This window comes from Schistocerca nitens, chromosome 5 (genome assembly GCF_023898315.1).
Source record: "Schistocerca nitens isolate TAMUIC-IGC-003100 chromosome 5, iqSchNite1.1, whole genome shotgun sequence".
Taxonomy (NCBI): Eukaryota; Metazoa; Arthropoda; class Insecta; order Orthoptera; family Acrididae; genus Schistocerca; species Schistocerca nitens.
In genome coordinates this window covers 113,488,259-113,512,390 of record NC_064618.1, presented here as the reverse complement: position 1 = coordinate 113,512,390, position 24,132 = coordinate 113,488,259, and the positions used below count along the sequence as shown (strand labels likewise).

General features: G+C 44.0%; 1 protein-coding gene across 1 annotated transcript in view; it reads left to right on the top strand.

Annotated features, from left to right (window-relative positions):
• The window catches only part of LOC126260301 (carboxypeptidase B-like), a 157,877-nt gene that overhangs the window by 65,264 nt on the left and 68,481 nt on the right, over positions 1 to 24,132 (top strand). Inside the window, exon 4 of the mRNA XM_049957625.1 lies at positions 5,456 to 5,543. Within this exon, the coding sequence (XP_049813582.1) occupies positions 5,456 to 5,543 (88 nt within the window). The remainder of the gene's footprint in view (positions 1 to 5,455; positions 5,544 to 24,132) is intronic.

The window sequence follows — 24,132 nt, the reverse complement described above, 5'->3', positions numbered from 1 at the left end:
TTTCGATCCACTTACTGATTTAACGACAGACCAGAGCTTCCTAGGATTTTCTGTCAAGTCGGTACAAAAAAATGGTTCAAATGGCTCTGAGCACTATGCGACTTAACTTCTGAGGTCATCAGTCGCCTAGAACTTAGAACTAATAAAACCTAACTAACCTAAGGACATCACACACATCCATTCCCGAGGCAGGATTCGAACCTGCGACCGTAGCGGTCGCTCGGCTCCAGACTGTAGCGCCTAGAACGGCGCGGCCACTCCGGCCGGCTAAGTCGGTACATAGAATGTTACTTTCGAATTCACTGAACGCTTCACGCATAGCCCTCCTTACGCTAACTTTGACATCGTTTAGCTTCTGTTTGTCTGAGAGGTTTTGGCTGCGTTTAAACTTGCAGTGAAGCTCTCTTTGCTTTGGCAGTAGTTTCCTAACTTTGTTGTTGAACCACGGTGGGTTTTTTTCGTCCCTCACAGTTTTACTCGGCACGTACCTGTCTAAAACGCATTTTACGATTGCCTTGAACTTTTTCCATAAACACTCAACATTGTCAGTGTCGGAACAGAAATTTTCGTTTTGATCTGTTAGGTAGTCTGAAATCTGCCTTCTATTACTCTTGCTAAACAGACAAACCCTCCTCCCTTTTTTTATATTCCTATTTACTTCCATATTCAGGGATGCTGCAACGGCCTCATGATCACTGATTCCCTGTTCTGCGCTTAATGATTCGAAAAGTTCGGGTCTGTTTATTATCAGTAGGTCCAAGATGTTATCTCCACGAGTCGGTTTTCTATTTAAATGCTCGAGGTAATTTTCTGATAGTGCACTCAGTATAAATTGAAATCTCCACCTAAGACTATAACATGCTGAGAAAATTTATGTGAAATGTATTCCAGATTTTCTCTCAGTTGTTCTGCCACTAATGCTGCTGAGTCGGGATGTCGGTAAAAGGAGGCAATTATTAACCTAGCTCGGTTGTTGAGTGTGACGTCCACCCATAATAATTCACAGGAACTATCAACTTCTACTTCACTACAGGATAAACTACTACTAGCAGCGACAAACACGCCACCACCGGTTGCATGCAATCTATCCTTTCTAAACACCGTCTGCGCCTTTGTAAAAATTTCGGCAGAATTTATCTCTGGCTTCAGCCAGCTTTCTGTACCTATAACGATTTCAGCTTCGGTGCTTTCTATCAGTGCTTGAAGTTCCGATACTTTACCAATGCAGCTTCGACAGTTTACAATTACAATATCGATTGCTGCTTGGTCCCCGCATGTCCTGCCTTTGCCCCGCACCCTTTGAGGCTGTTGCCCTTTCTGTACTTGCCCGAAGGCCATCTAACCTAAAAAACTGCCCATTCCACGCCACAAAACCCCTGCTACCCGTGTAGCCGCCTGCTGCGTGTGTTGGACTCCTGACCTATCCAGCGGAACCCGAAACCTCACCACCCTACCCTATGGCGCAAGTCGAGGAATCTGCAGCCCACACGGTCGCAGAACCGTCTCAGCCTCTGATTCGGAACCTCCACTCGGCTCTATACCAAAGGTCCGCAGTCAGTCCTGTCGACGATTCTGCAGATGATGAGCTCTGATTTCACCCCTCTAGCGAGACTGGCAGCCTTCACCAAATCAGATAGCCACCGGAAGCCAGAGAGGATTTCCTTCGATCCATAACGACACACATCATTCGTGCCGACATGAGCGACCACATGCAGATGGGTGCACCCTGTACCCTTCATGGCATCCGGAAGGACCCTTTCCACATGTGTAATGACTCCCCCCGGTATGCACACTGAGTGCACATTGGTTTTCTTCCCCTCTCTTGCTGCCATATCGCTAAGGGGCCCCATTATGCGCCTGACGTTGGAGCTCCAAACTACCAGTAAGCCAACCCTCTGCAACCGCCCGGATCTTGCAGACTGAGGGGCAACCTCTGGAACAGGACAAGCAGCCATGTCCAGCCGAAGATCAGTATCAGCCGGAGACAGAGCCTGAAACCGGTTCATCAGACAAACTGGAGAGCCTTCCGTTCAGCCCTCCGGAATGTCTTTCGCCCCCTGCCACACCTCGAGACGACCTCCCACTCCACCACGGGTGAGGGGTCAGCCTCAAAGTGGGCAGTATCCCGGGCAGTCACAGCTGTAGTCCGATCGGAGGATGCGTGGAACGAGCTGGCCATCCCCGACAAACCCCCATCCGGACCCCCACAATGATGCCCATTGGCAACAGCCTCAAGCCGTGTGAGCGAAGCCAACACTGCCTGAAGGTGGGAGTGAAGGGATGCCAATTCAGCCCGCGTCCGAACACAGTAGTTGCAGTCCCACTAGGTAATGAATCTGTTGTCGACATTGCATCATAACTTTGGGTGACACACTAGTCACCTGTTCACTAAGACAGGCAATACCAAAATGCTTGTTGTCAGCATCTTAAAGACAGAACACAATACTGAAGCTGCTCATTGCTGATGTACCTACACAATTGACCAGAAGTATTGGGCCCCTTGGTAGCTTTGAGAGTTGTCAAAAATAAAAGTATTAAGTAGATAGAAACAATTTATTACAGTTTTTAATGTTTCTTAGTAACACTAAATCAATATTTCAGGGCCACCTGTAGCCCTTATTACAGCAGAAATTATTTTTGGTAGAGACAACTCTAGCCTTTTACAATCTTCGTCACTTATGGCGCTACACTCAAGGCGCAGGCAGTCTTTTAGTTCTTCTTAATTGTGTGCCGCCTGCCTTGGCAGTTCAATAAACTCTGTAAAATCTCTTTTTGGTTTAGGTAAGGTGATTGGGCAAACCAGTCCAGAAGCTCGATGATATTTTCCCGAAGCAGATTTACAGCAGATTTACACATGACCTTTTGTCCCACTTCTGCAGTGCTCATGCAGCCTCAGCTCACAACGTCCTTGCCCATCCGGCAATGGTCATAGGTCACACAAAAATCTGAAATGTGAATAAATATTGTAGACAATTCTTTCATGGGTTTTGAAATTAATACATTTTGTTTGTTCTGGGCCTATTAACATGTTATTCGGTCATGGTGAATTGCTCGGTAGTATAGAGGGTGTATTTCGTAAACCACATCAAATACTGACGAGTCGATTCCACAGACCGAACGTGAGGAGAGGGGCTAGTGTAATTGGTTAATACAAACCATAAAAAAAATGCACGGAAGTATGTTTTTTAACACAAACCTACGTTTGTTTAAATGGAACCCCGTTAGTTTTGTTAGCACATCTGAACACATAAACAAATACGTAATCAGTGCCGTTTGTTGCATTGTAAAATGTTAATTACATCCGGAGATATTTTAATCAAAAGTTGACGCTTGAGTACCACTCCTCCGCTGTTCCATCTTGCGTATCGGAGAGCACCGAATTACATAGGAATCCAAAGGGAACGGTGATGGACCTTAGGTACAGAAGAGACTGGAACAGCACATTACGTCCACATGTTAAAACCATTTTATTGGTCTTTTTCACTGACGAACATGTACATTACCATGAGGGGTGAGGTAAACGTACACACGTGGTTTCCGTTTTCAATTACGAAGTGGAATAGAGTGTGTCCCACTGGAAGCGTCGATGTATGTGGTATTAGCATGATCGTGCACCTGCATATTCCGCAATGAACACTAGGCTGACCCTTGACAGGATGTTCGACGGGCGTTTCATAGGACGTGGAGGACGCATAAATTGGCCAGCCCGTTCTCCTGATCTTACACCTCTGGACTTCTTTCTGTGGGTTACGTTAAAAGAGAATGTGTACCGTTATGTGCCTACAACCCCAGAGGATAAGAAACAACGTAAGGGCAGCCTGCGGCGACGTTACACCAGATGTACTGCGGCGTGTACGACATTCATTACGCCAGAGATTGCAATTGTGTGCAGCAAATGATGGCCACCACATTGAACATCTATTGGCCTGACATGTCGGGACACACTCTATTCCACTCCGTAATTGAAAACGGAAACCACGTGCGTACGTGTACCTCACCCCTCATGGTAATGTACATGTGCGTCAGTGAAAAAGACCAATAAAAAGGTGTTAGCATGTGGACGTAATGTGCTGTTCCAGTCTCTTCTGTACCTAAGGTCCATCACCGTTCCCTTTGGATCCCTACGTAATTCGGTGCTCTCCGATACACACGATGGAACAGCGGAGGAGTGGTACTCAAGCGTCAACTTTCGGTTACAATATCTCCGGATGTAATTCACATTTTACAATGCAATAAACGGCACTGATTACGTATTTGTTTATATGTTCAGATGTGCTAACAAAACTAACGGGGTTCCATTTAAAAAAACGTATGTTTGTGTTGAAAGGCGTACTTCCGTGCATTTTTTTTATGGTTTGTATTAACCATTTACACTAGCCCCTCTCCTCACGTTCGGTCTGTGGAATCGATTCGTCAGTATTTGATGTGGTTTACGAAATATATCCAGCGGTAATGCTAGGTGACTCACCCTGTATTGTACGAATCGGTAGGAACACTTCTTAGTTTTCGAAATCTCCACCTGCGATTTCCCTTGCTCTTGCAAAAGCTTTATCTACACTCGTTTCTCTAAACTAAATTCGTTTCCTTTCGGCACAGCGCTACAGTACCATTAATGTCACACACCTAATCAGGAAAAGAGCACTCGCTTAGTGATACGTGTCCACAAGAAGCGAATGTAACAAACTAAATAGTACAGAGAGAAACATCCAAATGACAAAGTTTATTATACCATATGTTTTATTGATGAGTCTGAGGTGGATCATTGTTTTCGGCCTTTTTTGACGCCGGCAAACAGCATTTTAACCAATGGTTTCGTTTACTGTAACTTATATTGCACACGTGCAAAATTTCTAGGTATGTCAACAGTGGCCGTGCGGTTCTAGGCGCTACAGTCTGGTACCGCGGGACCGCTACGGTCGCAGGTTCGAACCCTGCCTAGGGCATGTATGTGTGTGGTGTCCTTAGGTTAGTTAAGTTTAAGTAGTTCTAAGTTCTAGGGGACTGATGACCTCAGATGTTGAGTCCCATAGTGCTCAGAGCCATTTGAACCATTTTTGGGATCTCAATAATTTCGGCCAAGGGTATAGAAATCAAATGAAATAACAGAGCCTGTTGGGATCACAGACTGATACAAATACTGCAGTTTACAGCATATGGATCGCTGCATCCTCATTTTGACTATCTCATACGTGATCGCCCGCATCTCGTGGTCGTGCGGTAGCGTTCTCGCTTCCCACGCCCGGCTTCCCGGGTTCGATTCCCGGCGGGGTCAGGGATTTTCTCTGCCTCGTGATGGCTGGGTGTTGTGTGATGTCCTTAGGTTAGTTAGGTTTAAGTAGTTCTAAGTTCTAGGGGACTGATGACCATAGCTGTTAAGTCCCATAGTGCTCAGAGCCATTTTCATACGTGATCACCTCCGTATTCTCACTAATTATCGTCCTTCAAAATGTTACAGGAGCGACTGTGGAGAAAGACGCGATCTCCAACATCTGCTGAATGCGTAGGAGTGGATGCGAACAGGAACTTTGACTTCCATTGGATGGGTAAGTATTCATAAATATTCATTACATCTAGAGTTGATTTACTTCAACGTTTCTGCATCTGACTGACATTTCGTAATTAGCGCATGCGAAGGCGTTCCATAAATTAATTTCTTATTCTGCTGTTTCTAATAAATCTTTAATAATACTTTGAAAATGTTGTTTCTCAGATGTTATGAATGCTTTGTCACGTATATAACCCCAAACACAGAAGAAGCAGGCAGCTAGAAACATCAAAGTTATGTTAGTAATGTGCAATGAAAATGCAGTTGGGAATAACAGGCATGCAAGGTTTTCCTCAGGAAAAGTGCCGGTGTGTGGAACTGGTGATGAATACCTGCTTTCCATGTGTCTGCGGCGTTCTAATCTTATTTCTCCATCTTACGAGTAGCTATCTCGACTAAGTGCAGAGAGGCGCAGAGATTTCCATATACTCTGCCTCCTCTACCGACTAATGAAAGTACACTTTCCCTCATATCTCTCCTCGATCTTAAGGTTCCTAACTGAACAACACAGCAGAAATATTCGTTCTCATCAGAACAAAATCGTTTCTGTCCCGTTCCATCATTCATTCACTTTCTCCAACACCTTCTTGTAATATGATACCGACTCTGAAATCATCTCGTTTATTGTGTCAGGGAACTGAATAACAGCTTAAGCTTCAAAAGATAGTGAATGAAATATCTAGTAAAGAAGCAAAAATGTCTACCTTTATCGCTGTACGCACTCGTTACTCCAATGGGCTCTTCACTGTTTCAAAGAGCTCTTAATTTCTTAAGTGCTGTAGTACACTGGGGTGACAAAATTCATGGGATAGCGAGATGCACACATACACATGGAGGTAGTGTCGCGTACATAAGGTATAAAAAAGGGCAGTGCATTGTCGAAGCCGCCACTTGTACTCAGGTGATTGGTGTGAAAAGGTTTCCGACATGTTTATGGTCACACAACGGAAATTAACAGACTTTGAACGCCGAATGATAGTTAGACCTAGGCGCATGAGACATTCCATTTCCGAAATCGTTGGGGAATTCAGTATTCAGAGATCAACAGTATCAAGTTTGTACCTAGAATACCAAATTTCAGGCATTACTTATCGGTACCGATGACCACAGCAGTTTGGTCCCTTGGGAATTCACACACATACCGACGCCAACGAAGCCAATCAAATTCCTCAAATACTATTACATTATGTACACGGGGATCGTATCCCCCAAAATCAAACTCTGAACAAAATGGAAGATACACATGTTGCTTTCGTGATAATATCTTTTCCACAAGGGTGGATTTGCCTATATTTGTGTCTCCATATAGATACAATTGTTTTTTACGCACCATTTTGGACCGAAAGGCCTCATTGTACCACCGGACCACGCGCCCCGCCCAGCCATTATACTTCAGATGGCACTCGGTAAGTGAGCGAGCAACAAATTTCTTCGCCTGAAACGATTCGAAATATTTCTCGATAAATCGAATACGCGACCCATTATTAACCAAAAATGAGTCAGTATAATCAATATATTCAGTACGTTCAGCCCAACGGCGAAGCCGAACATTAAACGACAATGCTGAATCATTGCAATTACAAATTGGTTCCGGATCTGACTTGGTAATGTATATGAAGACATTCTTTCTACTCCTACACTTTTGTACATCAAACACGCCATTAATACTACCAAACATAAATTCGAGACCTGACCTAACGTCTGACAATAATTTACCTTCTCCTAGCTTTATATATGCATGTATATGTGTAGAATTACCTTTTGCAAATGGTTCTTCAGATACACAATATTCAATGACGTTCCAAATAGCCAATACTGTATTAATAAAATGCTGTTTCCCGCCAACAGAGTGCGAATCCAATGTGATCAGAAACGTTTCTCCTCGCCTTTTATATCCTACACACACACACACACACACACACACACACACACACACACTTTAATTATCACCAAGAACAACCCAGTAGCCGACGACCTTCACTTAATGACCAACAGCAGCGGCGTTCGCATAGAGTTTTCAGTGCTAGCAGACAAGCAACACCGCGTGAAATAATTGCAGAATTCAATGTGGAACGTACGACGAACGTATCTGTTACGACAGTGGTGCGACGTGTGGTGTTGATGGACTATGGCAGCAGATCATCAACACAAGTACCTTTGGTAATAACAGCAATCACCTGCTGCATCTCCCCTAGGCTCGTGATCATATCGATTGGATCCTAGACTATCGGGAAACCTTCGCCTGGTCAGATGAGTCCCGATTTCAGTTGGTAGGAGCCGAGGGTAGGATTCGTGTGCAGCGCAGACCCTACGAAACAATGGACCCAAGTTGTCAACATAGCACTGTGGAAGCCAGCGGTGTCTCTATAAAGGTATGGACTGTGTTTACATGGAATGGACTCGGTTCTCTCGACCAACTGAACTGATCATTGACTGGAAATGGTTATGTTCGGCTTTTATCTGCCGTCATTCATGAACTTAATTTTCCCAAACAACGATGGAATTTTTATGGACAACAGTTGCCATGTCACCGGGCCCCAATAGTTCTGTACAAATCGACCGAATGATCTGGCCACCCATATCGCCCGACATGAATCGCATCCAACGTTTATGAACAAAATATAGAGCTCAATTCGTGCGCAAAATCCTGCACCGGGAACGATTTCGCCGCTAAGAAGGGCTATAAGGGGACGTCTAGTGACTTGTTGAGTACGTGCCACGTGTAGCTGCTGCACTACACCGGGAAAAAGGAGATTACACACAATATTAGGAGGTATCCCATGACTTCTGCTACCTCAATGTGTATGTAAGCTTCTATGGCTCGGAAAACTATGCCAGAAAATACTACTTTTGTAAACCTATAAACACTTTTCGTATCTGCCACTATCAGTATTATTGCCTACCTGGTTAGTCGTGTGGTCTAATGCACGGCTTTCTGGATAGGGAAGGAGCGCCTGGTCCCCGACACGAATCTGCCCGGCGGGACTTGTGTTGAGCTCCGGTGAGCCAGCCAGTCTGTGGGTGGATTTTAGGCGGTTTTCCATCTGCCTCGGCGAATGCGGGCTGGCGCCCCTTATTCCACCTCAGCTACACTATGTCGGCGATTGCTGCGCAGACAAGTTCTCCTCGTACGCGTACACCACCATTACTCTACCACGCACTCGTCTGGTGTGAGATGTTCCCTGGTGGGAGGAGGGGGGGGGGGGGGGTAATCGGTAATCCACTGGGGGCCGAACGCACAATAACCCTGAAATAGAGGTTCGGTGTGGGGCGGCGGAGGGGTGAAGTGGACTGTGGTAGTCGTCGTTGGGTTGTGGACCACTGCGGCTGCGGTGGGGACGGAGCCTCTCCGTCGTTTCTAAGCCCCCGGTTAACACACAATACAATACAATACAATCCGTATTATTAGTAGTAGTAGTGGCACTGTAACTAGCAGCGTCGGCACTAGTAGTACCAATGTTATTCTGAACGTTATCAGCCATTAGTCAGCACTATTTATTCACACTGTCTTTACATCCATTCAAATCTTTTCTTCAGTTCTATCGATATTATTTTATTACTATTAATCACGTTAAAACTGTCTACTCTACAGAACATGAGTGATTTCCCAACTTTTGTTGCAGATTATAACTTTGATAGTGAGCTCCAGCAACCTAGTTTGGCTCGGTACATGTTGGCAGAAGTCTGTATACTTCATACCCATAAATTTAAGTAAAACAGGATCCTATTGTTGCTCAGTGATTCTTGGCCGTATGTGACGAAGGCAAGCAATTAAAATGTTTTTATCGTAATCCAATGCAAGTCAAAAGCGGGCATTGTGATTGAAACTACAGGAAGCGCTGTAGATTTACACCATTTTGATAAAACTCGTTTGATTATTCTATGAAACTCGAAAATAGTTCATTATTTGTACAGGTAATTAAATTGGACTGCGCAATTGCTGTTGGAAATTACGATTACAGATATGAAGAGAGCCGAAGCAAATAAATTTCTTAAAAAAATGGTTCAAATGGTTCTGAGCACTATGGGACTCAACTGCTGAGGTCATTAGTCCCCTAGAACTTAGAACTAGTTAAACCTAACTAACCTAAGGACATCACAAACAGCCATGCCCGAGGCAGGATTCGAACCTGCGACCGGAGCGGTCTCGCGGTTCCAGGCTGCAGCGCCTTTAACCGCACGGCCACTTCGGCCGGCAAATAAATTTCTTAATTCAAAGGAAAGCTGAGGAGCAACGCATTGTTGCAGAGCTGACTGAAATTTTACTTATCTTATGATGGTACGGTAATTCAGCTATCACTTTGAACTAAATGAATAAATTCTTTTTGCGACTTTTTAAACCAGTCATGCTGTCTGTCCTTCCTTCAGATACCTGCCTTGAATGGTTCAAATGGTTCTGAGCACTATGGGATCTGAGGTCATCAGTCCCCTAGAACTTAGAACTACTTAAGCATAAGGACATCACAAACGTCCATGCCCTAGGCAGGATTCGAACCTGCGGGCGTAGCGGTCGCGCGGTTCCAGACTGAAGCGCCTAGAACCGCTCGGTCACTCCGGACCGCCCTGCCTTGAATATCACACCTTTACCTAATTCCTTGTTCTGAGTGGCAAACTGAATATGGAAATTCATCCATTGCATATTTATTTACTACAGTCAGAAGAATACACAGAGGATTCTATAAATTTACAATTTCAGGTAATAAAATGAAATGAATTTATTAACTGAAAAGTTAAAGATATTGGTATACCTGCCTAATATCGTGTAGGGCCTCGCGAGCACGCAGAGGTGCAGCAACAGGACGTGATAGGGAATCGACTAATGTTTGAAGCAGTGCTGGAGGGAATAGAGATCATGAATTCGGCAGGGCTGTCCGTAAATCCGTAAGAATACGAGGGGATTGAAATCTCTTTTGAACAGCACGCTGCAAAGCATCCCAGATTTGCTCAATAATATTAATGCCTGGAGAATTTTGTGGCCAGTGAAGGTGTTTAAACTCAGAAGAGTGTCCCTTGAGCCACTCTGTAGCAATTCTGGTCGTGTGGTGTGTCATATAGTCCTGCTGAAATTGCCCAAGTTCACCTGAATGCAAAATGGACATGAATGGATACAGGTGACTAGCAGGATGCTTACGTACGTGTCACCTGTCAGAGTCGTGTCTAGACGTATCAGGGGTCCCATATCACTACAACTGCACACTCCCCACAACATTACAGAGTCGCCACCAGCTTCAACAGTCCCCTGCTGACAGGCAGGGTACATGGATTTATGAGGTTGTCTCAATACCCGTACACGTCTATCCGCTCGATACAGTTTGAAACGAGACTCGTCCAACCGCGCAACATTTTTACAGTCACCAACAGTCCGATGTCGGTGTTGAAGAGCCCAGGCGAGGCGAATGCTTTGTGTTGTGCTGTCATCGAAGGAACACGAGTGGGCCTTCGGCTCCGAAAGCCCATATCGATGATGTTTCGTTGAATGGTTCGCACGCTGACAATTGTTGATGGGCCAGCATTAAAATCTACAGCAATTTTCGGAAGGGTTGCAGTTTTGTCACATTGAACGATTCTCTTCGGTAGTCGTCGGTCCCGTTCTTGCAGGATCTTTTCCCAGCCACAGTGACGTCGGAGATTTGACGTTTTACCGGATTTCTGATACCACGGTGCACTCGTAAAGTGGTCGTACGGGAAAATCCCCACTTTATCGCTACCTTGTATGTGCTGTGTCTTCTCGCTCGTGCGCCGACTACAACACCACGTTCAATCTCAGTTAAATCTTGATGATCTGCCATTGTAGCAGCAGTAACCAATCTAACAACTGCGCCAGACACTTGTTGTCTTGGATAGGCGTTGCCGAGCAAAACGCCGTATTCTGCCTGTTTACTCATCTCCATATTTGAATACGAATGCTTATACCAGTTTCTTGGAGCTTCAGTGTTGATATTCACACATATAAAATTGAAATAACCTAATCTTTGCCCAGAAACGAGCGGCAGCTACAACATTTTTTTTCTGCCTTGAACAACCCCTCTTCGTTGCAAGAAGCAGGGCAACATAAACATTGCCAGAGATGTTCCATTGGGTGTTTCCTCCAGATTCACATAGCGTTGTAAGTATACTAGTTTCATTAGATTGTCCATAGTTTTTCCAACGCGCGTCCGTAGCTTTTTTAGTGATCACCATGCGGCCCAGTTCAAGTTGTGTGTGGCGGGTAAGCATTCTACTGGCTTAAACCCTGCCCATAGCTTTTCTCTGGCTTTCTTGGCTGATGCATTCAGTGCAGATGTTGACTGTAGAAAGCTCTTCTTAGACTTCAACCTAGGTCTCGTTGGAGTATGTCCATGCTGTGGGTGTAACTCATTTTCTTCCTTCCGGAATTTGCGAGGGGAGGATTAGTGCCTGCCGCACCGTACAGTTTATCAATAGGTGTTGGTTTCGGGCATCCAGTAATTGACCCTGCAGTTTCATTGGGGGCTGCGTCTACTTTTCTCGAGTGAGCGGAATGATACCGCACTGGGCAGACATGTTCACCAGCCGAGAGAGTGCCACAGCAGAGGTACGGACCACCTGGGGTTCGCCCCCCAAGTTACTACCAACAAGTTTCCGAATGAGGTTTGGTTTCCACGCTGTGCCGTTAGTAAGTGATTGATCTGCATAAGGTAACTCCAAGGCATTTGAACGTGAAACTGTGCTGCAGTTCGACGCCTTTCGAAATCATTTTTAGTTTTGTTCCTGCCTGTTTGTTTCGTAGGGCAAAGGCGCAGGTCTGAGCTTTGTGACGGTATGGATCCAGATAATTATTGTCATGGTAATCAACAAACGCTCCCAAAACTGTCGTCACCACCTGTTCTACTTCCTCTAAGTCATTTGCCAGTTCTGTGAAACCAGGTCGTCCACTGTTGATGAAGATGTTCGTGGGGTCTAGTGAGAAAATTTCAATAGCTGGAGCAGGTTGTTGATTTGGTACGTGCTTATCTCGGAGATTATCAGCCTGAATATTACCACAAAACTCGAGCACAGGTGAAACTGACTAAAAAGTTTACACAATTATATCAGACGATTGGTAATAGAGGAAAAATGTTTCTATCGGAGCACAAAAAAGCTCCTGCTTATTAAAGGAATCTGACTGAAATGTGTGGCACCAGCTACCTCATTCTACGTTCTTGAGCGCCATTAAAAAATTCCCCAAAGGTTTTTGTATACGAACATAGTGCACTTTCTTTTTAACATGCAACTCACCTCTCACCCCCACAAGCTTCCCTAACTGTAACTCGCTCACACCCACTTGTCCACCACTGTAAGTCGCTCACACCCATCCGTTCCCACATATGCTTTCTCACTCTCATTCGACCCAACTCATTGTCATTTGTGTCTCTGTCACTGTTTCACAGCGACAGTCCCCTACGTTCTATCCTACAAATGTTGTCTCCTTTCATTGTAACTATTTCCCTCTTTCTCTTGATGCTGCTGTCTGGTTCATTTCTTCCACTGCTGCTCTCTCTTCTCACTGTCAGTCTCTCTCTCCTCCTCGGTGTCATTCTCATAGACTCTGTCTCTCACTATCACCGGCTCTCACCCACTTGCACTTTCTTCTTCTCTTCATTCCTCTCCACAGGCCGCGGTGGCCGAGCGGTTCTAGGCCCACAATCAGGAACCGCGCGACTGCTACAGTCGCAGGTTCGAATCCTGCCTCGGACATGGATGTGTGTGATGTCCTTAGGTTAGTTAGGTTTATGTAGTTCTAAGTCTAGGGGACTGATGGCCTCAGAAGTTAAGTCCCATAGTGCTCAGAGCCATTTGATTTGAAATAACGCAAAACTATTTTTACGTCTCAGACCGGATTTTACGTGCACAAAAATATTTCAAGCCCTTCAGTACTACAACATGGCGTTCCCGGAAGCTTTCTGATGGTAACGGAGACACTTCACAGCTTATTCTCTGTGTCACGTCCCTCTATAAACTGCATTTTCGCCTCAGACCACATTTTAGTGAGCTTTTTATGTACACAAGTAAGATACCTCTGAATCTCTGTATCTCGGAAATGGATTAAGATAACAATAAAATGTTCAAGGTTGGGGCCCGTCGCTGTGGCCGAGCGGTTCTAGGCGCTTCAGTCCGGGACCGCGCTGCTGCTACGGTCGCAGGTTCGAATCCTTCCTCAGGCATGGATGTGTGTAATATCCTTAGGTTATTTAGGTTTAAGTAGTTCTGAGTCTGGGGGACTGATGACCTCAGATGTTAAGTCCCATAGTACTTAGGGCTATTTGAACCATTTGTTCAAGGTTGATATTAAAAATATATCGTCAAAATTCTAGCCATTTTCTGTGCATAGAAGGCTTGGAATCCGCGGCTCTGTATTGGTATCCAAAAACCATGTTTTACAAGTTTTATCAAGAATCGGCCTTGAACTAAATGTACCTCCGCAAGCCCGTCAAGGCACACCAGAGACTACATACAGTGCAAACAGAAGCAACCGATTTGCTCCATTTGCCCGAGACGGAGGTAATGTGTACTACTGAAACTTTGTACCTGTACAGTAGGACAGTTACAACAAGGTGATCCTTCTGTTCGGTATACAAGTGATCTCTATCCAAAACGCTATCGAAAACACTTGACCATACATTTCTGTTCCCAAAGAACCGTTGGGTGTGATCCCCAGAAAATGCACTTTAAATGCACGGCGTTTTGGAACATATTAGGTAGCGCATGATGCCGCATGCGTACTATGTTTTCCGCTTTTTGTGGAGTGCGCTACTTTACATTAGCAAACATTTAAAGCGAGCCGCCGATCTTTACATGACTTTGAAATCTTATCAGTATCTGATAGGATGTTTGTGCTAATGTTTTTGAAACAGCACTTCATTATAGTCTGTATCATCTGCGAAATGTCTGAGGTAACTAACAATATTGTTTGCTATATCACTAATAAAAACGTGAACAACAGTGCTGCCAACAGACCCCCTGTGGTACACCTGATGTTACGTCTACATCCACCCATTCAACAAGGAGGCCCCACAGCAATCGCTTTTTTGTAAATTTTTTATATTTACGTTGAAGTTCAGCATTCAAATATAAATCGACCTCAGCAGTTGAAGACAGCCATAAGAAATTCTCGAAAAAATCTAATTCGAGATTTTCTGAGTATATTTACCTCTGTAAAAGACAACTAAGTTTCCAGCGTGCTGCCTGTCTTTGTAGCAGAATTCTTGCTTGCCATGTGTGTGACCTGGATTCTGTTCCCGGTTGCTGCCGAGTTTTTCGCCAAACATGTATGTTCTATGAGCGTTTCTGTGAAGCGTACAATGCATAAACATGAAAAAAGTCTGTAGCGCTCGGGACAACCTATCATTGGGTACCTAGTTCAAGTCTCTTTTTGGGCGTTATTCTTACCATTTTTTCCCTGTTCAGTTAGCACACTTAAATCATTTAAATACAAAATTCATTAAGTATATGCTTAGTAACACGTATCCATCGTTTTTATTAAAACAATATGCAATTATAAATTAGAGAAGACAATCACTTTTATTAAAAGTGTTTGTCTTCAAATGGTTATTTCATATTCTATACAAAATTCCAGATTTCATTGCAAATACAAATGCTTAATTAAAGATATATTACAAGAACTGTTAATAAAGATTTATAAATTTGAAAAATATAATGAAAAGATAGTTGCTACTTACCATGTAGTGGATATGCTGAGTCGCAGAATGGCACAACAAAACGACTGTCAGAGAGTGTGCTTTTGGAAAACAAGACCTGTGTCAAAATAGACAATATACACACATGCACACACTCACACAAACACACACATGACTACCGTTGTGGCGTAACAAGCTAGCTACGCCACACTGAGAAGTAGCCGAAAGGGCACGCGTCAACTCACGCCGTCTTGCGTTAAGTCTGAAACAGGATACTTTATGAATGCTACAAAGAAAAGAACGGAGCTTCTCGTATACTTAACTTTAATTTCTTGTTGTACATTGCTCTTGATAATACAAGTGAGACTCTCTCCAGATATGGTTAATGCGCCTTGCTAGGTCGTAGCCATGGACTTAGCTGAAAGCTATTCTAACTGTCTCTCGGCAATTGAGAGAAAGGCTTCGTACGTGTAGTCGCTAGCAATGTCGTCCGTACAACTGGGGCGAGTGCTAGTAAGTCTCTCGAGACCTGCCTTGTGGTGGCGCTCGGTCTGCGATCCTGACAGTGGCGACACGCGGGTCCGACATGTACTAATGGACCGCGGCCGATTTTAAGCTACCACCTAGCAAGTGTGGTGTCTGGCGGTGACACCACAACTACAGTCTCTGACAACTGGAGCCAGAGTTTGGCTCATGACCATAGGTGGCTGTATAACTGTGGTTGGGCAGATGTGTCCCACTCGTAGTTGATGAGAGCTGAGGTTAGAGTGTGACACAGACCACACAAAGCCATTGACCAAAGCTGTCGACAAGACACTGTGCTAGCTGGTGGTGGCTCCTTAAAGGTGTGTGCTATGGTTACATGGAATGGACTGGGTCCTCTGGGTCCTCTGGTTCAACTGAACTGATCGTTGACTGGAAATGTTTACATTCGACTACTTGTTGAGCATTTGCAGCCACCAATGGACTTCATGTTGCCAAACAATGATTGAAATTTTATGGATGTAGTGTGTGTAGTAGGGTGATGTTCATTCTACACCAATTTGTTAGTGTGGATAGCATTCATTCAGGGGCTAACTTGACTGATTTATGTTCCCTTCCCCTCACCTTAGCCTGTGATTCTGCTAAGTGGTTTGTGACCCCTGAGGGTTCATTTATGACCTTCCGTGGATAATCTGTCCTTTTATGAAACGATCACCCCTATCGCTTCCTCCCCACCACACCCTCAGAAAAATACCCAACCCTCTCCACTCCCCATCGCCTATACAAGCACAGTTATGGTATCAAATTAATTGACAATTAATTAAATCGATCAATTAATGGATCCATCCTCCTCCTCGAAATCCCTTAGACCTCACCTCCCATCCCACTTCACCTCCCCCCTCTCATCTGGAAATTTGTGGGAAAAGGCCTCACTATGTGCTGGTGAGAATGAATATCATGATCCGAAATTGAAGTCAATGTCAATTACATAGCAGCGGGTATACTGTGTATTTGAAAAGTTAAATAATCAACGGCTGAATCTCTTTATTTGGCGGGAAAAGATCATATCCAACAACTACATGTCCTAATTACGTAATTACAGTACTGCAGATTCGAAGTCTTGACCTGTTGTAAAATTTTCATGGTGTGTGTTCACATTGACAGGCAGGGATAGACTGAGATAGTGCACAGTGCCACCACCAGAGGATGCTCCCGCTCCACCCCTCACCCTCTCCCTCACCACCCCTCTCAGAAAATGTTGGTTGATGAAGACTCACTCTGAGCTGGAGTGGTAGGATCTCAAATCAATGTCAATAATATATTGGTGCATATTATCTATTCAATCAGTTAGCAGAAGACAGGGTTCCCTCACTTACATACAGCTCAATCTGCATCCCCAGCCCACTTCCTATGACATTATAACTGTAAGCACCGAGGAATGGACTGAAGTGCAGTATAGCAGCCACTGTTTGGGATGTCCCACGCATGTATCTGCTGTCCAGGTGCAACCATGGAGGTCAAAATCCATGCAATGTCCTAATCACAGATCGCAATACTAAAAGCCACCGAAAACGGACCATATATCGGCCTCCTTTGATCTTGGAATCCCGAACATTGCATTGGGTGGTGGCACCTCTTTTATACTGATACCTGAGAAATTGCTATGAAAACAAGTGCTCTCTCTCTCTCTCTCTCTCTCTCTCTTTCTCTCTCAAGCTCTCAAATGACTGCTTCCCGCCCAGTGAGCATCTGTCATGTGCCACACTAACTCCTCTTGTCATAAACATAGAAGTGGACACCTGCTAAATCACCAGCGATGGATCTTTTGGAAGTATTCCTTCATTCTATCACATTGATTGATTAATTAATTAAATTGATACCCTCTGTGAGGGGCAGTTTTTCTTTGCATCCGATTGGTGGATAGTAGGAATGGTATTTTTGGCAGCATTCGAACCCACAAGCGCCTGGTTTTCAAAACCTACTAGATTTTTGTTCCCTTGCCTCCTACTGATATTACTAGCAGAGTTTGGTAGGAAGTCCAATAGTTGGAAGTACCAAAGAATTTCAAATTTCAGCTTAATCTCATGATATGTCCTTGGACTACCCACAGAGTGGTGGGACTGGTGTGTTTTCTGGCAGTACCACTATTGGAAACAATAAATTGACCTATCGTGAATTTTATATCTCGATGGAAGTGGTGCAGTATAAAATCATATTTGGAATTTCAAATTTCGGCGTAAGTTTATAATCGGCATGGTTATGGAATTACTGACCACTACAGGTCTGCTAAGTGTATTTCATAAAGCACTGTAGAATTCCTAAGTTTGTTCACTCAGTTATACCAGGGCTAAGAGGGAGGAAAGGCCCTACCACGTGATAGGATTAGTAACAAAAACAAATACCACTACGAGACAGAGTGCACTGTTATATACTGAGTAGCACTAAACCGTGATCCTATACAAATGGTTCAAATGGCTCTGAGTACTATGTGACTTAACATCTATGGTCATCAGTCCCCTAGAACTTAGAACTACTTAAACCTAACTAACCTAAGGACATCACACAACATCCAGTCATCACGAGGCAGAGAAAATCCCCGACCCTGCCGGGAATCGAACCCGGGAACACGGGCGCGGGAAGCGAGAACGCTACCGCACGACCACTCATACATACAGCCCACTCATCTTGCAGATGTCTGTACACAGTGCACCTGCCCCTTCTACGTCGCAGTTTTAGAATACGTGGCGAGAAGTGACACAAAAACGAAAAAATTACGAAAATTGATAGAAAATGCGTATAAATTGAGAGAAACTGCGCCAAAATTGGGGGAAATTGAGAGGAATGAGGGAGTACTTGCATGTCTCCTTCTGGGTGCAAGAAAATTCTTGTAAATGGGAACGAGTATGGGACAGCAAGAGGAATATGAGTTATACACTACTGATCATTAAAATTGCTACACCAAGAAGATGTGCAGATGATAAACGAGTATTCATTAGACAAATATACTATACTAGAACTGACATTTGATTACATTTCACGCAATTTGAGTGCATAGATCCTGAGAAATCAGTACCCAGAACAACCACCTCTGGCCGTAATAACGGCCTTGATACGCTTGGGCATTGAGTCAAACAGAGCTTGGATGGCGTGTACATGTACAGCTGCCCATGCAGCTTCAACACGATACCACAGTTCATCAAAAGTAGTGACTGGCGTATTGTGACGAGCCAGTTGCTCGGCCACCATTGACCAGACGTTTTCAATTGGTGAGAGGTCTGGGGAATGTGTTGGCCAGGGCAGCAGTCGAACATTTTCTGCATCCAGAAAGGCCCGTACAGGACCTGCAACATGCGGTCGTGCGTTATCCTGCTAAAATGTAGGGTTTCGCAGGGATCGAATGAAAGGGAGAGCCACGGGTCGTAACACATCTGAAATGTAACGTCCACTGTTCAAAGTTCCGTCAATGCGAACAAGAGGTGACTGAGACGTGTAACAAATGGCACCCCATACCATCACGTTAGGTGATACGCCGGTATGGCGATGATGAATACACGCTTCCAATGTGCGTTCACCGCGATGTCGCCACACACGGGTGCGACCGTCATGATGCTGTAAACAGAACCTGGATTCATCCGAAAAAATTATGTTTTGCCATTCGTGCACCCAGGTTTGTCGTTGAGAATACCATCGCAGGCGCTCCTGACTGCGATGCATTGTCAAGGGTAACCGCAGCCATGGTCTCCGAGCTGATAGTTCATGCTGCTGCAAGCGTAGTCGAACTGTTCGTGCAGATGGTTGTTGTCTTGCGAACGTCGCCATCTGTTGACTCAGGGATCGAGACGTGGTTGCACGATCCGTTACAGCCATGCGGATAAGATGCCTGTCATCTCGACTGCTAGTGATACGAGGCCGTTGGGATCCAGCATGGCGTTCCGTATTACGCTCCTGAACCCACCGATTCCATATTCTGCTAACAGTCATTGGATCTCGACCAAAGCGAGCAACAATGTCGCGATACGATAAACCGCAATCGCGATAGGCTACAATCCGACCTTTATCATAGTCGGAAACGTGATGGTATGCATTTCTCCTCGTTACACAAAGCATCACAACAACGTTTCACCAGGCAACGCCGGTCAACTGCTGTTTGTGTATGAGAAATCGGTTGGAAACTTTCCTCGTTTTGAGGAATCGGTTGGATATTTTCCTGATGTCAGCAAGTTGTAGGTGTCGCCACCGGTGCCAATCGTGTGCGTATGCTCTGAAAAGCTAATCATTTGCATATCACAGCATCTTCTTCCTGTCGGTTAAATTTCGCGTCTGTAGCATGTCGTCTTCGCGGTGCAGCAGTTTTAAAGACCAGTAGTGTAGTTGAGATGGGAGCACTGGCAACCAGGGAAAGAGACATAATCGCGGAAAGCGATAAGGTGGCTGGAATAGAATGTTTAATATGGATGACCGCCAAATGTAGATTAATAAATTTATATATGTCCGATCACATGTCCAGTTATGACCCCACAGTTATCAGTAATCACCTTATAGATTTTTATAAAGTGTCAATAGCTAAAGAGCGTTGTTTTTCCAGCTGGGGGCTACAATATACAACTGCTGAATCAATGCTGTGGTTTACACTGTGCAAGATTCTTTAGAGGTTTTAAATCCTAACAAACCGTTTTTACAATGTTCTTCTTCATTCTCTCTACCAGTCACTGCCATGTAGTGCCACCTAACAAATACCATAAAGAACAGTTGCTGCATGCTTTTTAGTAACATTCTGGTATATGGCTATTGAGGTATTAGGAATACAGCCTCGTCGACTGCTGACTTTGATTCATTCCTGGAAAAGAGAACCATCTGTCTCTAAATTAGTGTGGATCTGCGTCAAAGGATGATAGAAAGTAGATGGATTGATCACTTGAGAGGGGTTGAAACTAGGTGTGATTTAATGGTACACTGATGCATTCTAGACATAGGGGGATGCCGCTGCAGATCATTTACCACACATTTAACTATGTTTTCCGTTGTCCTTTCAGCGTGTACCAGTTGTGATTGAGTCGTGTACAATTTAGTGTAATTTGGTTGACTTAAAGCCGTCATTAACAACATTAACAGGAAACCTCCCCACGTGAGTGTCAGCAAAGGACTTCAAATGCACGTGTGATGAATCATGTACATTGATAGAAAATCTATTTCAACACCCTCCTCTAGATGAACGAAGATGTATGTGAAGTACTCCTTTTTTGTACCACATCTTGAACATAAACCACGTCATCAGTTTCATAAATGCAGTGATCCTAAGTCACTGACAGGTTTTCATGAGGTACTGCAATCCCTCCCTGCGTGTACATACGCCTTGGAGATGCTGCGTGTGTGGAAGAGAGTCTGTTCTCTTCACGAAATTAGTGCAGCAAGGCGTTCACATACCAAACACCACTGCTATGTGTTTGTCCTTATGTTCTATGATCATTTCTCTCTTCCCAGCACCATTTTGTATGGAATCCAGACACGGCAACAATTCTACAGAACTGAAAGCACAAGTGATTTACGTAGAATGTCTAAAACTCCTTCCATCTACAGCTCCATCACACATAACTCAAATGTTTCTTCTTCTTCTTCTTGATCGTCTGTTATATTACAACTCTCTCAAACGTATCAGGCTCGTATCTACTACACACCAATAAGAAGTTGTAAACTACTCGGCATGCAAGCTTCCAGAGAGATCGTGTGTAATTTTGACGGTTGATGTAAGGTTGGTATGAAACAGTCTTCACAGAAAGGCAGTAACAGTATTGGAATGAGAAACAGGTCTACATCGCTAGCGTCGGTCAGTACAAGTCAGGTGCTCTGCTCTTTGCAGAAGCAAAAATACGAAGTTTCTTGATTACATGGAACTAAACTCGTTCTGTTCCTCCAGGAGACCTCGGATGTAGTGGGTACAATAACCTTCTACTTCTGATCAGTTTCAAATTAAGCCGGAGGCAGTGTTACAGGAAGAATTTGTAACAGACAGAGGAAGAGTTATGAGGTGCATAGAGACAGGCCATATAGAGTTTTGCTCAGGGACTTTAGCCTACAGGTTCAACGAAGAGGTAGCTCGTTATGATAAACAGGACTGAGTGCTGTAGTTCAGAATTTCGTACTTTATCTTACGACTGCGAGAATACTTTGCGAGTCCATTCAAGTAGGGGGAGAATTTATAAAGTATTTCAGCTAAGGAACGTAGTTTTTGCACCTCCTTCCTGCTGATGGCTGTTTCCTACACTAAGAAAAGAGTATTTTTATCATGTGATATGGGCTGTGTAACAGAGTTTATGGTACATCCACATGTATATGACCCCCATGAAGTAATGGAGGCGTTGGTTTAGCAATGAAATAGAAATTGAGGGCCCTTCTGCAATGTCATCCTCTGTTAGCATGATGAGATCGACGCAGTGAGAGGTTTTTTTGACGTAATAACTCGTCGAGAGTGGTAGTTTGGACCTCAAGTAACTGAGTAAAATGCGCTCAAATCACGGAAAACCCGAAAAAAATTACAAAAATTGAGAGAAAATACGTAAAAATAATGAAAATTCGAAAAAAGTGGAGTGATGAAGGTAGTTACATTTCGCCTGAGTGTTTGAAAATCATTCCATCCCTCCACTAGTGGGACTGACAACTGATGGCACATACCATCTGTACTCTGTGGCTCCTGCAGAATACCCATTGTTCTACATGTAGTTATGCACTGTATGTTATTAAATTGAAAGACGCAGTGTCCAAAGGTTTGCAGGTCAGGATAAGTATCACCTAGGACACTGAAACAGCGCTCACATACCTGGGCGCAATATGCACCACCAATGTGAGGAATCAATGCCCAGGTTCTCTTTGAAAAACAAAACACCCAGAGATCTGCTACCCCATCACTGTGGAAGATGAGATTAAATGTGGCGATCACCACCTTTGGACAGCTGTTGCAAATGCTCCACAATGCCGCAAACTCTTGCAGTTTTCATATCTTGCGGTGTCCTCCAGTTTTTGTCAACTCTGTCTCTGTCTCTGTCTCTGCTTTTTATTTCAATCTTCCTGTGTGTTGTGGGAGCAGAACAGTTTACACCATGTGATTTCCAGCTTTCTGTAAGAGTGAATGGCTCAACAAGTGTTAATGTCAGCGTAACACAGACCTTGAAGTCATGGTGGAAAAACAAAATGTATGGCAGTGTACAAAGCTGTAGTCATACACTGCTTGGATGTGTTACATCAGAAGAATAATGTATTAAACTGCTTATGAAAGAACAACACAGTGACTCTCTCTTGTGATTGTAGGATGTGGCCCTCCTGCAGTGCAGGGGATGAAGCTTTACACTGGTCTTTGAAGTGACTTCGATCACCGGCCATCTGCTCCAATGGATTAATACCTATATATTTAATAGTAGCGCCATGTAGGGTCGATGTTAGGACGCAGATGGTATTTGTTTCTGATGTATCAGAAGAGATGGCCACAGTAATGTCATATTGAGTTCTCTGCTGGGTGATGTGAGGAAAGTTTTTATAATTCGTAGTTTTTTCTGTTAGATGGTACAAAAAATGAGGAGGGAGAGAATGTTTCGGTGATAGTCATGAATGCATCCTGAGAGATGCAAATCTCCTTTGGACTGTGGTACCTGTATGTAGTTTGGAAATGCACCACCATGCAGTAGCAAAATCCTCATCCTTCTTCCAGTTCCTGTATGATGTGGAGTCTTCCTAATTTTCCTGATAAGAAACACCACCATAACTGCTCCTATTGTCTTTTCTGCTACCTGATGTTGCAGACGAAAGCTTCATTTGGCGCTGGACTTACACACTGTACATGGTTGGCAGAGTTACGATAACATTTTCCTATTTGCACCGAGTGGTTAAGACATGGTCCTTTCGCATTAGCTCAACATGTTTCTCCACAGAATGCAGAAAGTGGTAGATATAACACTCTCAGACCTCAGATCAGTTCCGATTGAAATTGGAACAATATCATGGATAAAGCTGCAGGGAGAGTGAGGTAGAGACTGAGGAAGAGTTACAAGATGCAGAGAGACTCTCTACAACCATGCTAGAGTTTTGCTGTACGGTATCCTTAGCAGATAGGTTCAAAAAAGGCGACTCATTTCGGGATATGACAGTGCCATGAATGTGATCCACCAGTGGATGTAATCATTAAAAGTCATAGCCATAGGACCCAGCGGAAGTGTGTGGTTGAATAGAAAGACTTGATTCCAAATCTCAGACAGAATTTCTGTCAGAAAGCGTAACACTATAGATCTGAAAAGCCAGTTTATTGGTTATAGGATTGTATACATTTCTTATGACTTCAATCTAATGTTGCATTCTTAAGTGATTCCTCATGTAGCACACAATCTACTATATGTAGTCATTCCAAATCAGCCATCATCCTCCCTCATCTATAACCCTGTGGATGTATCATAGAATCTTTGTTATACTGTCTGCATGGCATCA